The sequence below is a fragment of the Pantherophis guttatus genome, chromosome 1 (genome assembly GCF_059756535.1).
Source record: "Pantherophis guttatus breed Tessera chromosome 1, ASM5975653v1, whole genome shotgun sequence".
Classification (NCBI taxonomy): domain Eukaryota; kingdom Metazoa; phylum Chordata; class Lepidosauria; order Squamata; family Colubridae; genus Pantherophis; species Pantherophis guttatus.
The window spans coordinates 8,432,024-8,446,153 of record NC_142063.1 but is presented as its reverse complement, the minus strand read 5'-3'; the positions used below and the strand labels follow the sequence as shown (position 1 = coordinate 8,446,153).

Below are 14,130 nucleotides of genomic sequence, written 5' to 3'. Positions count from 1 at the left end.
TCCATCTATCTCCCTCCTTCCTTCTCATCCATCTATCCCTCCTTCCTTCCTCTCATCCATCCATCCATCCCTTCCATCTATCCCTCCTTTCTTCCATCCCATCCATCTATCCCTTTCTTCTCATCCATTTATCTTCCTTCCCTCCTTCCTTCTCATCCATCTATCCCTCCCTTCTTTCCTTCCTTCCTTCTCATCCATCTATCCCTCCTTCCTTCCTTCTCATCCATCTATCCCTTCCATCCATCCCATCCATCTATCCCTCCTTTCTTCCATCCCATCCATCTATCCCTTCCTTCCTTCTCATCCATTTATCTTCCTTCCTTCCCTCCTTCCTTCTCATCCATCTATTCTTTCCTTCCATCCATCCCATCCATCTATCCCTCCCTTCCTCCTTTCTATCTTTCCCATCCATCAATTTCTCCCACCCTTCTCATCCATCTATCCCTCCCTTCTTCCTTCCTTCATCTATCCCTTCCTTCTCATCCATTTATCTTTCTTCCTTCCCTCCTTCCTTCTTATCCATCTATCCCTCCCTTCCCTCCCTCCCTCCCTTTTTCCCAAAGTCTACAGATGAGGAAGACTGATGAAGGAAGTGGGTGGGGGGGGAGAGAAATGGTCCTTCCTGATTTGGGGGGAACAACATCAGCTGTCTAGGATGGTGTCCCCCTTGAGATACCTTAATGCCTTCCCTGCCACCTTTGGTAGAAGGCAAAGCCAATTCCTCCACAGGGCATTTCGGCTGTCAAAGTGCCACTTTATTCTACCATACGGTTGGCTTTAAGGAGGAGATTCTCAGTCATCCAGCTCACAGTTTCCCCAAAGGTGCTTTTCTTTCAAGAGGCAACTGGATTTTCTGGTTTTTCTTTGAAGGCCTTTCACTTTTCCATCCAAGAAGCTCTGACTGGATGGTGAGCAAAGGAAGGATTTATATTCCTCCGAGTTGGTGCATTCCGAGTGCTAATAACCAGATGATTGCAAGGAATATAAATCTTTCCGTTCCCGACCATCCAGTCAGAACTGAAGAAGCTTCTTGGAGGAGAAGCGAAACATCTTCAAAGAAAAACCAGAAAGTCCAGTTGCCTCTTGGGGGAAAAAAGCACCTTTGGGACATTCTTTTATTTTACCTTGTAAGGCACCAAGCCATGGAATTTTTGTGTTTTTTATTTTGCTTTTTCTCCAGGCTTTTTATTTATTGTTTATAGGTTTAACTCAAGCTGGCGAGCACACCTAATGTTCCTTCCTTCCTCCCACAACAACAACCCTGTGAGGGGGGGATAGGGCTGAGAGAAAGGGACTAGACCAAAGGCACCCAACTGGTTTTCATGGCTAAGACGAGACTAGAAGTCCCAGACCCCTGCTTAAAAATCCAACAGATCGACTGATCTGATAGTTTGTAATTCAGTATAACACAAATCCCTGGTTCAAAAAAAAAAAATCTTGATAAATCGACTTTTCTGATAACTTGTATAGGTAGTCCTCGACCTACAACAGTTCGTTTAGTGACCGTTCAGAGTTACAACGGCACTGAAAAGTGTGCACGACGATTGTAGCATCCCCATGGTCATGTGATCAAAATTCAGACACACTTGGCAATTGACACATATTTATGACGGTTGAGCTGTCCCCCCTTTGCGACTTTCTGACGAGCAAAGTCATTGGGGAAGTCAGACTCACCTAACTGTGGCAGGAAAGTTCATAAAATGGGGCTAATTCACTCGGTGGGTTTGATTTAAATCGAGTCGATTTAAATCATGATTTAAATCACTAGTAAAAAGGCTTGATTTAAATCAGCTCGATTTAAATCATAATTTTTAAAGAGCAACTGTCATCTCTGCTACTCCTTTGACCCACTGTTGACTCACCGATAGTCCCAGGGTTGCAGAATATACAGCCTCCTGCTACAGAACTAAGCTCCATTTCATGCCGAATAAACTAAATTATTTATGTATCTTAAATAGAAAACTATCTTACAATAGATTTTTACCCCAAAAGTTTTTTATTAAAATAAATTCAATTTAAATAAAAAAAAATCCGATTTAAATAAAAAAAATCTGATTTTTTTAAAAAAATCATTGATTTTTATCCACCCTGAACTCACTTAAATGTTTCCCTTGACAACAAATTTTGGGCTGAATTCTGGTCATAAGACGAGGACTACCTGTAATTCAAACGTACTACCGGTTCAAAACCCCCCACCCCCAACCTAAGAAGGTAATGAAAGATACTGTTGGCATATTGCCTTGCTTACATAATGGATTATGTCATGGAAACACCATGACATTGTTTTAAAAGCATTTCTGGCCAGCTCAGGATTTTCTGGTCTGCCGTTGCTGACCATGCTTTTTGCTTCCTCACCTTCTGAATTTTGTTCTTACTGTATCATTTTAGGCTTTGTGAATAGTCGGTGGAAAAGGTCTGGGTCCCCGGGAGGCAAGCAGATTAAATAATTTTAAATGTAATAATTGGAGGTGAAAATAGGATTTTAGAGACAGTGCAGAGAAGAGCAACGAAGAGGATTAGGGGACTGGAGGCCAGGGTGGATAAAAATCAATGATTTAAAAAAAAAAAAATCGGATTTTTTTTTTATTTAAATCGGATTTTTTTGATTTTTATTGAATTTATTTTAATAAAAAACTTTTGGGGTAAAAATCTATCGGAAGATAGTTTTCTATTAAAGATACATAAATAATTTAGTTTATTCAGCATGAAATGGAGCTTAGTTATGTAGCAGGAGGCTGTATATCCTGCAACCCTGGGACTATCGGTGAGTCAACAGTGGGTCAGAGGAGTAGCAGAGATGGCAGCTGCTCTTTAAAAATTATGATTTAAATCGAGTTGATTTAAATCAAGTCTTTTTACTAGTGATCGACTCGATTTAAATCAAATCCACCCTGCTGGGGGCTAAAACATACGAACTGGACTTGGGTTGGTCTAGTCTGATAAAAAGAAGGACGAGGGGAGACATGATAGCAGCCTTCCAATATTTGAGGGGCTACCCCATAGAAGAGGGGGGTCAAGCTATTTTCCAAAACACCCGAAGGCAGAGCAAAGGAGTAACAGTTGAAAACATGTCAAATAGAGATCCAGTCTACAATTAAGGACTAATTTCCTGACAGAACAATTAATCCGTGGAATGGCTTCCATCCAGAAGTTGTGGGTGCTCCAACATTGGAAGTTTTTAAGAAGAGAGAGAACAACCATTGTTCTGAAATAGTATAGGACCATGACGGCGGATCTATGGCACACGTGCCACAGGTGGCGCACAGCACCCTCTCTGTGGGCACACGAGCCGTCATCCCAGTTTAGTTCTGCTGCGTGTGCCTGCCTCCCGCCAGCCAGCTGCTCATTGGGTCTCTGCTGTGCATGTGCGGGGAGCTGCATACACGGGGGCGGGGTGCATGGAGGGGCCCGTGTGCGCATTGCATTTTGGGGGTTCGGGTGCACGTGTGCATTGGGCACTCAGTCCGGAAGGTAAGCCATAGGACCTCCTGCCTAACGGGGTTGGACTAGAAGACCTCCAAGCTCCCTTCCAACTCGTGTTATTCTGTCCCGGTGGGGTTTCCATCTCCTTTGAGAAGGAAACTGGTGGCTTATTGGTCCAACACAGTCACCTTCTTTCTCCTGTTTTCCAGGTGAACTTCACAGTAGACCAGATCCGGGCCATCATGGATAAAAAGGCCAACATCCGGAACATGTCAGTGATTGCCCACGTGGATCATGGGAAATCCACTCTGACCGACTCGCTGGTATGCAAAGCGGGGATTATCGCCTCGTCCCGTGCCGGGGAGACCCGTTTCACCGACACAAGAAAAGACGAGCAAGAGAGATGCATCACCATCAAGTCGACGTAGGTCCCTTTGGTTGAATCTTTTGAGGCAGGTGGGTGGGATGAGAGAGAAGGAGCTAAGTTGGTTGCCTTACACAGCAGTTCGTTTAGTGACCGCTCAAAGTTACGACGACACTGGAAAAAAAGGGACTTCTGATCGTTTTTCACAGATGATCAAAATTCAGACGCTTGGCAACTAGCTCATATTTACGACCGTTGCTGTGTCCCAAGGTCATGTGGTCCCTTTTTATGACCTCCTGACAAGTAAAAGTCAACGGTGATGCCAAATTCACTTAGCAACTGGGCTACTAGCTTATCAACTGCAGTGTTTCACTTAACAGTGGCAACAAAGGTCATAAAATGGGGCAAAACTAGCTTAAGTGTCACTTGACTAGAAATTGGGCTCGATTGTGGTTGTAAACCGAGGACTAATCTGTATGGGAGTCCTTTTGTGCTGCTTGCTGTGATGTGGGCAGATGAACGATGGAATGTCTTTTTTTAATTTTTAAAATTTGTTTATAATGTAAAATACAAAAACAAATAGGAAAAATAGGGAAGGGGAAGGGAAGAGTGCAGGAAAGAAGGGAAAAAGAAAGAGAAGGCGTTGGTTTCCGACTCCCTTTGATGCAATAAAATAAGATCCTACATCAAACCTCAACTTATTACTTTTACATAGTATAAACTAGCCATTTATACAACAACAAATCTAATCGGTGAAACCCAAAATCAAAGTTTCATTTTTTTCCCCCACCCCAAGCACAAAGTCCAGAAGCGGTTTCCAAGTAGAAACAAAAGTACTTAAGGTTTTTTTTCCCCTTTCTTTTATCAAAGCAGTCAATTTAGCCATCTCTGCCAACTCAACTTTTGCAGCCATTTGTCTTTTGTGAGGATCGAAATGTCCTTCTGTTTTTGTGCGTAAAGTAGTCTTCCCACCGTCAACATATATATATATATAACATCAAAGTTCCAATCCCCTCCACCCCCACCCCCCAGTCTTTTTCCATTAAACCCAAAAGAAAAGTTTTCAGTTTTATCTTTACATTCACTTTTAAGAATCTGGAATGTCTTTAAACTTTCTTCTGCGTCTTCCCTTAGGGCCATTTCCCTCTTCTACGAGCTCTCAGAGAACGACTTGGCCTTCATCAAGCAGAGCAAAGATGGCTGCGGGTTCTTGATCAACCTAATCGATTCCCCTGGCCACGTGGATTTTTCTTCAGAAGTTACAGCTGCCCTACGGGTCACCGATGGTGCCTTGGTTGTTGTGGATTGTGTTTCCGGTAAGAAACTGGCTCCCTGCCCTGAGCTTTCTTGATGCGTTTGTCCAGTGGGCAGTGCTAAGGAGGTAGAGCAGGGGGAGCCAACCTTGATAAGTTTAAGACTTGTGGACCGCAACTCCCGCAATTCTAAATTCAGCATCAACGTCCCATCGCCTGGTGCGCTCTCACAGAGAGGGCCTACTCAGGGTGCCGTCGGCTAGACAATGTCGGCTGGCGACCCCCAGGAGTAGAACTTTCTCTGTGAGCGCCCCCACCCTTTGGAATCAACTTCCCTTGGGGCTCCGGTTGGCCCCTGACCTTCGCACCTTCCGCTGTAAATTGAAAACCTGGCTATTTATGTCCCCCAGCCTGGACTGATGGAGTAGTATATTTTAAATTTTTTAAAATTTTTTATATTTTTTGTGTATATTTGTTGATTTTAACAGTTGTTGGTCGATTGTTGTGGGAGCCGCCCTGAGTCCTTGGAGATAGGGCGGCATACAAATTTTATAAATAAATAAATAAATAAATTCCCACTTTGTGGATTTTAAGGCTTCTGGACTTCAAATCCACAAGACTTTGAGACTTCTGGACTTCAACTTCCTGAATTCTAAATTCCCACTTTAAGACCTGTGGACTTCAACTCCTCATGACTTTAAAGACTTCTGGACTTCAACTCCCCGAATTCTAAATTCCCACTTTAAGATTTGTGGACTTCAAATCCAAAAGACTTTAAGACTTCTGGACTAACTCCCAGAATTCTAAGTTCCCAGTTTAAGACTTGTGGACTTCAACACCAAGAATTCTGGAAGCTGAAGTCCACAGATCTTAAAATTGCCAAAGTTGGACACCCCTAATGTAGAATGTTCCTGTTTTCTATATGGCTCTGCCAAAGTGATGGAAGTGACAGCACTTATGGAAGACAAGCTGAGCTTCCTCTTCTTCCTCTCCAGGGGTGTGTGTCCAGACCGAGACTGTCCTGCGCCAGGCTATCGCTGAGAGGATCAAGCCCGTCCTGATGATGAACAAGATGGACCGGGCTCTGCTGGAGCTGCAACTGCAGCCCGAGGAGCTGTACCAGACCTTCCAGCGCATTGTGGAGAACGTCAATGTCATTATCTCCACCTACGGGGAGGGCGAGACCGGCCCCATGGGCAACATCATGGTAAGGGTTTCCAACGAGCAGTGACATTCTGAAGAACATCTGAATGGACATGTTGATATCGGAAGGCGGTGCAAAATTTTTCTTTCCCAAGATCAGAGGGTAGGGGACCATGGTCCCTTTATGGCTTGTGGACTTCAACTCCCAGAATTCCTCAACCAGCAGGGAGGAACTATGGTCCCTTTATGGCTTGTGGGCTTCAACTCCCAGAATTCCTCAGCCAGCAGTCTCCAAGTCATAAAGGGGCCATCGTTCCCCATCCTTACCCTAGATCATTGATGGCTAACCTTTTTGCCATCGCGTGCCAGGAGAGGGGTGGGTGGGGGAGGGTCGCGTGCGCACGTGCCCACGCGCATGCGTGCGCAACCCCCTCCCCCCCGCTCCTGGCACATGATGCCCTGGTAGGCCCGTTTTTCTTTCTTGCCTGGTTCCAGATCCTCTCTGTGTATCTGGGAAGGGCGAAAACAGCCTTTCCCACTCCCTTGGAGGCCCTACGGAGGCTGAAAGGGCCCATTTCCCAACTCTCGGTGGGACAAGAAGTGACATTTTTTGCTGTCCCCAGCCTCCAGAACCTCTCTAGGAGTCTCTGGAGGCTGGGGACAGGAAAAAAACATCACTTCCTGTCCCACCGGGAGTCGGGAAATGGGCCCTTTCAGCCTCCGTAGGGCTTCCAAGGGAGTGGGAAAGGCTGTTTTCACCCTTCCCAGATACACAGAGGGGATCTGGAGCCAGGTAAGAAAGAAAAACGGGCCTTCCCCACCCCCTCCCAGGCCCTCCAGAGGCAGGAAACAGCCTGTTTTCCTACTTCTGGTGGGCCCAGAAGGCCCGAAAATCAGCTGGCCGGCACGCGCATGCGCCCCAGAGCTGAGCTGGCGTGCCCACTAATCTGGCTCCGCGTGCCACCTGTGGCACGCGTGCCACAGGTTCGCCATCACGGTCCTAGATGGATTCAAATAATTTAGGCTGCTTACAAGGGACATAATTTCTACTAGGTGGTGGAACAGATGTTTGGCTTTGTGCACACCATTAGCAATTTTTAGCCCAGTCTATCTGGAGGGTATCGGGGTGTACGTGTCCATGAGTAATTCTTAATTTACGACAGGTTGCTTAGCAACTGTTCAGAGTCAGGATGACCCCCTGAAATGGTAACTCAGTTCCAAAGTTTCAGTGGTGATCTCTGTAGTCACCATTTGCAAAATGCAGTCACCTCTGCATTCTGGACACTTGGCAACTGCCTCACTAACATAGTCTTTCCTCTTAGAGAACAGCAAAGCAAATCATGAAAATAAAGGAGAATATTTGTAGCGTAGAGTTGAGATTGGGGGTCCTTGGTGCTCTCTGAACTTCTGACTAACACTGATGCTGTTACCTAGTCGGGTAATGAAACGCCTGCAAGAAAACAATGAAGTTGAGAGAGCCCCAGTTTCACTTTTATTAGATTTATATACCGCCCTACTCCCGAAGGACTCAGGGTGGTGAACAGGCCCAAAATAAAATACATAGATACAAAAGTTAAAAAACATAATTAAAACCAGATTAAATAATTTAGCCCGAGACAATTAAAAATCCCAATAATTTAAAACAGATTAAAATTTCGATTTAAAAGAATTTTCAAACGGGGGAGAAAATTAGGCCAGGCCGGCTTGCTGGAATAGGAGAGTCTTAAGAGCACGGCGGAAAGTGCGCAGATCCGGGATCCTCCGTATCTCTGGGGGGAGCTCGTTCCAGATAGTGGAACGAGCTCCCCCCAGAGGGAGGAGGGACCCTTCAAATCATGCCCTTCTGGGGAACACACCACAGAGTCTCAGGTGGATGAAATTCTCTTGCCTGTTCTTCCTCCCCTAGATCGATCCAGTCCTCGGCACAGTCGGCTTTGGCTCCGGCCTGCACGGCTGGGCTTTCACGCTGAAGCAGTTTGCCGAGATGTACGTGGCCAAGTTCGCAGCCAAAGGCGAAGGGCAGCTGAACTCCGCCGACCGTGCCAAAAAGGTGGAGGACATGATGAAGAAACTCTGGGGTGACAGGTGGGTAATTTAGGATTGTGCAATTGAGGATCTCCACGTAACATGGCTAGAAGACTTAATTGTTGACATGCTGCGTTCGTGCAGGAGACGAGAATGCCCACATTTGACCTCAAGTCTATGGAGAGATTCTCCGTCATCCAGGCCATGGTTGTCCCAAAGGTGCTTTTTTTCAAGAGGCAACTGGACTTTGTTTTTTCTTTGAAGACGTTTCACTTCTCATCCAAGAAGCTTCTTCAGCTCTGACTGGATGGTGGGGAATGGAAGGATTTATACTCCTTGCAGACAGCTGGTCATTTGCATTATTTTAGAATCCTTGAGGCCACTTGGAGAACCCTCATGATAAGACAAGAGCCTTGGTAGTACAGTGGTCTAAAGCACCCTGTTATTAACACCAGCTGCCTGCAATTACTGCAGGTTCGAATCTCACCAGGCTCAAGGTTGACTCAGCCTTCCATCCTTTCTAAGGTAGGTTAAATGAGGACCCAGTTGTGGGGGCAATAAGCTGACTTTGTATAAATATACAAAAGTATGAAGGCTATTGCTTAACGCATTGTAAGCCACCCTGAGTCTCCGGAGAAGGGCGGCATATAAATCAAATTAAAAAAAAAAAAAGACATCATGAGCCTTGGTAGCGCAGCAGACTAAAGCACTGTTAAGTAACACCAGCTGCCTGCAATTACTGCAAGTTCAAATCTCACCAGGCTCCAGGTTGACTCAGCCTTCCATCCTTCCTAGGTAGGTAAAATGAGGACCCAGATTGTGGGGGCAATAAGATGACTTTGTATAAAAAAGAACACCGCTTTGGGGGGGGGGGCGAAAGCCCTACTAAGCAGGTATATCCAAAATATGAAGGCTATTGCTTAACGCATTGTAAACCACCCTGAGTCTCCGGAAAAGGGCGGCATATAAATCGAACCAATAAATAAATAAATAAATAAATAAATCTATCTCCAGTCTACAACACAGTCCTTTCAGCACTTCCAAGAAAGCTCCCCACCCATTTGCACCAGTCAGGTGACCCTGAGGACACAGACAAACCTCCAAGTGGTCTCATCGATTCTCCAAAAATAATGCAAATGACCTGCTGTTAGAAATCCTTCCGTTCCCCACCATCCAGTCAGAGCTGAAGAAGCTTCTAGGATGAGAAGCGAAACTCAAAATGTCTTCACAGAAAAACCAGAAAGTCCAGTTGCCTCTCGAAAAAGCCCCTTTAGGGTTTGACCTCAAGGTTTTCTCGGCGCATTAAGGAACTAGAGGAAGGGAATCCTTTTATTAACGGCAAAGATGCCGCAAATGAAAATGTATCATTAAAGAACTGGATTATTCTCTTTTGTTTCAGGGATTTTGCAACTTTTAAGACGTGTGAACCTCAACTCCCAGAATTCTCCAGCCAGCATGGCTGACTGGGGAATTCTGGGAGTTGAAAGGACCACAAGGTTGGGAAAGTACGATGTCTAATTCATTGTTACTGAGAAATTTCCTAACAGAACAATGAATCGGTGGAACAACTTGCCTCCAGAAGTTGTGGATGCTCCAACACTGGATGTTTTTAAGAAGACATCGGACAACCATTTGTTTGAAGTGGTGTAGGGTTTCCTGCCTGAGCATGGGGTTTGACTAGAAGATCTCTAAGGTCCCAATTGTGCTATTCTGTTGTTTTCTGATTGGCTTTACCACTCTTTAGTTAAACTCAATTTCTCCTTTGTTCTGAGTTGCTTCTCTCCTTCATTAGTTTCCATCCGTTGTTTCTTGTCCTGCCTTCAGGTGCTTTGGAGAATAGCTTGACTCCCTCTTCTTTGTGGCAGCCCCTCAAATACCGGAAGACTGCTATCATGCCCTGATCCTTTTCATTAAACTAGACAGACCCAATTCCAGCAACTGTTCTTCATATGTTTTAGCCTCCAGTCCCCTAACCATCTTCGTTGCTCTTCTCTGCAATGTCATGTCTGAAAGACCACTGAAGATTCAATTAAGCTGATGTATTGCTAAAACAGCCCAGGCATAGCAATCTTCTCAGTTCAAGTCAGAATTAAATAAGTGTCAACAGCATTCAGGGGGGGTTGGGACTTCTTTCACTTGTAGCTACATAGGGATTCGAGGCAGATCCCTCTTGGGATCCCCTGGGGCGCTCACATTGCAGCACTGGTCAAAAGGGCCCAGCAGAGATTATACTACCTGAGACTTCTCAGGAAATAACAGCTGAATGAAAAACTGCTGGTGACCTTCTACCGTTGCACCAATATTCTAATTTACTGCACCTGTGTGACGCAGTGGCTCAGTGGCTAAGACGCTGAGCTTGTCGATCGGCAGTTCGGCGGTTCGAATCCCTAGTGCCGCGTAACGGGGTGAGCTCCCGTTACTTGTCCCAGTTTCTGCCAACCTAGCAGTTCAAAAGCAGGTAAAAAATGCAAGTAGAAAAATAGGGACCACCTTTGGTGGGAAGGGAACAGCGTTCTGTGCGCCTTTGGCGTTGAGTCATGTCGGCCACATGATCACGGAGACGTCTTCGGACAGCGCTGGCTCTTCGGCTTTGAAACGGAGATGAGCAACGCCCCCTAGAGTCAGGAACGACTAGCACATATTTGCGAGGGGAACCTTTACCTTTGTATGGTTTGCCAATTGCACAGTGGCAGATAGGACAATGCTCCAGAGGGTTAACATTATTGCTTAGAGGATCATTGCTTGCCCTTTCCCCTCCTCGGAAGAGCTTGATAGCTCCCGCTGCCTTAAGAAAGTTCAAAACATTCTTAAAGATCCATCTTATCCTGGACACCCTTTTTTTTTTTTTTTTTTGAACTATTACCATCTGGCAGACGGTACAGGACAATAAAAACAAGGACAAATAGGCTGAAAAACAGCTTCTATCCCAGAGCAGTAACTATATTGAATTCTACTGCATTGTGCAATATTAATGCAATATCGAGGGGTTTTCAATTCAACTGTACGGAATGTGAAGGAAGTGTGTTTTCACACATTCCAAAATTGTGGAAACCTTTTCGGAAAAGTATATTTTTGAGGTTTGATGGCTAATTACAGCACTTTTTTTTTTTTTGTGGAGTAATACCATAAAATTATCAATGGAAAGATAATTTAATCAAGAATGTAATGCGTTTCAACCTTTGTTTGAGAGAGAAAAGTGGCTTTTTTTTTCATGGAATTCGAGATTTTAGGCCAAATTCCTGCAGCCTGTGCCGAACAGTCCTTGCAATCGACTTGACATTGCATTGCACCATTTCATCTTGTATTCACCCGGATGATTTTCTTCTGTCACGTAGGCCCAGTCTCTTAATTCTTCTATCATCACTTGCTGTTCTGCACCTTTTCCTGCCTTTACCAGTGTGGTTTTGTAGTGACTGAGTCTCCTTATACCTCTTCAAAAACTTAGAAATGTCACCTTTGGTTAAGTTTCCACCAATTTTTATTTTATTTATTTATTTATTTTATTTTTCAATTTATATACCGCCCTTCTCCCTAAGGACTCAGGGCGGTGCACAGCCAGAATTAAGAACATGAACTACAAATATTAAGAACAATTAAAATATATATAAATTTGGCCCAAAAATTTAAAAATCTTGTAATTTTTTTATAACTGTAGCCTTGTTCACTTAATAATACTATTTTACAATAGTAAAATAGTATTATATATACATATATATATTATATTATTATATATATTATTAAATATATAATGATATATATATAATAATATATTATTATTATTATTATTATTATTATTATTATTATTATTATTATTATTATTATTATTATTATTATTATTATTATTATTGCTTTCTGGGCGATCAGTCAACTCTTGCACCATTACTTTAATTTTATTATGTTTTACAAACTCACTAAAAGAAAGAACAGAAAAAAACCCAACCAACTTGATAGCGATCACATAACACTGACAAATGTCCTCCTCTCAGCTTCAATACATGACATCAATAATTGAATCTACTGTGATCTGATTGGCTCATTGCCAAAACAAGATGACACCTGATTGGCTCTCTAAACAATCCTGCTCATTGGCTACAATCAGATGAAGGAAAGCTACCTGATATCAACCTAAGCAAGCTGTGCTTCCTTTTTCTGGTTATTTGGCTATAACATTTCATAGAATACAAACTTTGTTGCATTACATTCTTGATTAAATTATCTTTCCATTGATATATACCGTATTTTTCGGCGTAGAAGATGCACCGGAGTATAAGACACACCTACCTTTTTTGGTGAGGAAAGAAGAAAAATCTCCCTCTGCCTCTGAGCAATTTTGCCTCGTTACAGCAAACAACCTACTTTATTCCATTTTCGTTTTCAGCATAGCTTGATGAGCACAAGGGGAAAAAAAACCTGCTCCAGCAATTTACCTCTTTGCTGATCCAATCAACTTGTGCTAATTAGACTGTGCTAAAGCTGAGAGGAGCTGTTCCTTCTTGCTGTTTGCTTGCAAGGAGGTGCCTGCTGCGATGCAGAGGCCAAAGGATGGGGGACAGTGGGCGGGCGGGGCTGCATTCGGTGTATAAGACGCACCTAAATTTTCACCCCTTTTTAGAGAGGAAAAAGGTGCGTCTTATATTCCGAAAAATACGGTAATTTTATGGTACTACTCCAAAAAAAAAAAGTAGTGTTATTAGCCATCAAACCTCAAAAATACATTCTTCCCAAAAGGTTTCCACAATTTTGGCCACTACTGTATAATCTACAGTGAAGATGGCATTTAATTTTGTTGCACGCGGTGCATTGACAATATTAAATAAATCTTAACACCGCCGCCAGGTTCTGCCACTCTTCCTCCTTGAGGAGCTTACTTAAAACGGGGGAGTCTTGACAAAACGTAAGCCTTCTGTCTCTTATTTTTTCCCCTCTCCTTTCCCACAGGTATTTTGACCCGGCGACTGGCAAGTTCAGCAAGTCTGCAACCAGTCCCGATGGAAAGAAACTACCAAGGACTTTCTGCCAGCTGATCCTAGACCCCATCTTCAAGGTAGCACCCCCTCTCCCTCCCGTAGTTTTCTCGGCCGACCCCAAACTAGACCCACTCCGATGCTCAAGATGCCTTGCCTCTGCTACCTGTGCATGATGACGAAAATATTTCTTCACTTTGACCTGACGTTTTTATGCTTGAAGAAATTTTGCAATATCTGACACAAAGTAGAATGAGTCTAGCACCATCCCCACCCTATTGGCCTTCCAAAAAGCGGTGAAGACCTGGCTTTTCCGGCAGGCTTGGGGCCGTTGATCTCGCTCTTGTGATCTGGCGAGATCCGGCCATGAATGGCGTGAATGAGTTTTTAATGTTTTTAATTTTTAAATGTTTTTATAATGATTTTTTAAAATGTATTGTGAGCCGCCCTGAGTCTTTGGAGAGGGGCAGCATATAAATTGAACAAATTAAATTAAATTAAATTAATTAAATTAAATTAAATTAGATACCCAGGTTGGGGGGGAGGGGAATGTCTCTCTTGGCTGAACCCTTTGGACTCCAAGTTGGGGGGGGGTTGGTCTGGTGTCAAACTCAAGGCTCGGGGGCCGCATCTGGCCCGCAGGGTGCTTTGATTTGGGGGGGGGGCTGCCCTGGAAACAGTGAAGGACCGAGTCCCAGTGCCTCTTCCAGCGAAAAAGGAGCTCAGGAGGGCTGCTTTGTGTACATACATATCTGCTTTATGCACTTACCTGCCGCTGTTGTGGCCTGTCGTCCGCCATCCCCTCCAGCAGCAGAATCGGAGGAGAAGGTGTGGGAGTCATGGTCAGCAACAAGGCAACCTGAGAGCTCCGAAGGGGAAGTGGGAATGGAGCTGGCAGAGAGAAAGGGATGGAGACGGAGCCTGTGCCGTCCGTCATCTCTTAGATGGAGAGTCAACA

The 14,130-nt window shown here is 44.2% G+C and overlaps 1 protein-coding gene across 1 annotated transcript in view; it reads left to right on the top strand.

Moving 5' to 3' along the window:
• The window catches only part of EEF2 (eukaryotic translation elongation factor 2), a 32,493-nt gene that overhangs the window by 3,113 nt on the left and 15,250 nt on the right, over positions 1 to 14,130 (top strand). Inside the window, exons 2-6 of the mRNA XM_034406357.3 lie at positions 3,633 to 3,847; positions 4,922 to 5,103; positions 6,036 to 6,247; positions 8,090 to 8,268; positions 13,147 to 13,252. Of these exons, the coding sequence (XP_034262248.2) occupies positions 3,633 to 3,847; positions 4,922 to 5,103; positions 6,036 to 6,247; positions 8,090 to 8,268; positions 13,147 to 13,252 (894 nt within the window). The remainder of the gene's footprint in view (positions 1 to 3,632; positions 3,848 to 4,921; positions 5,104 to 6,035; positions 6,248 to 8,089; positions 8,269 to 13,146; positions 13,253 to 14,130) is intronic.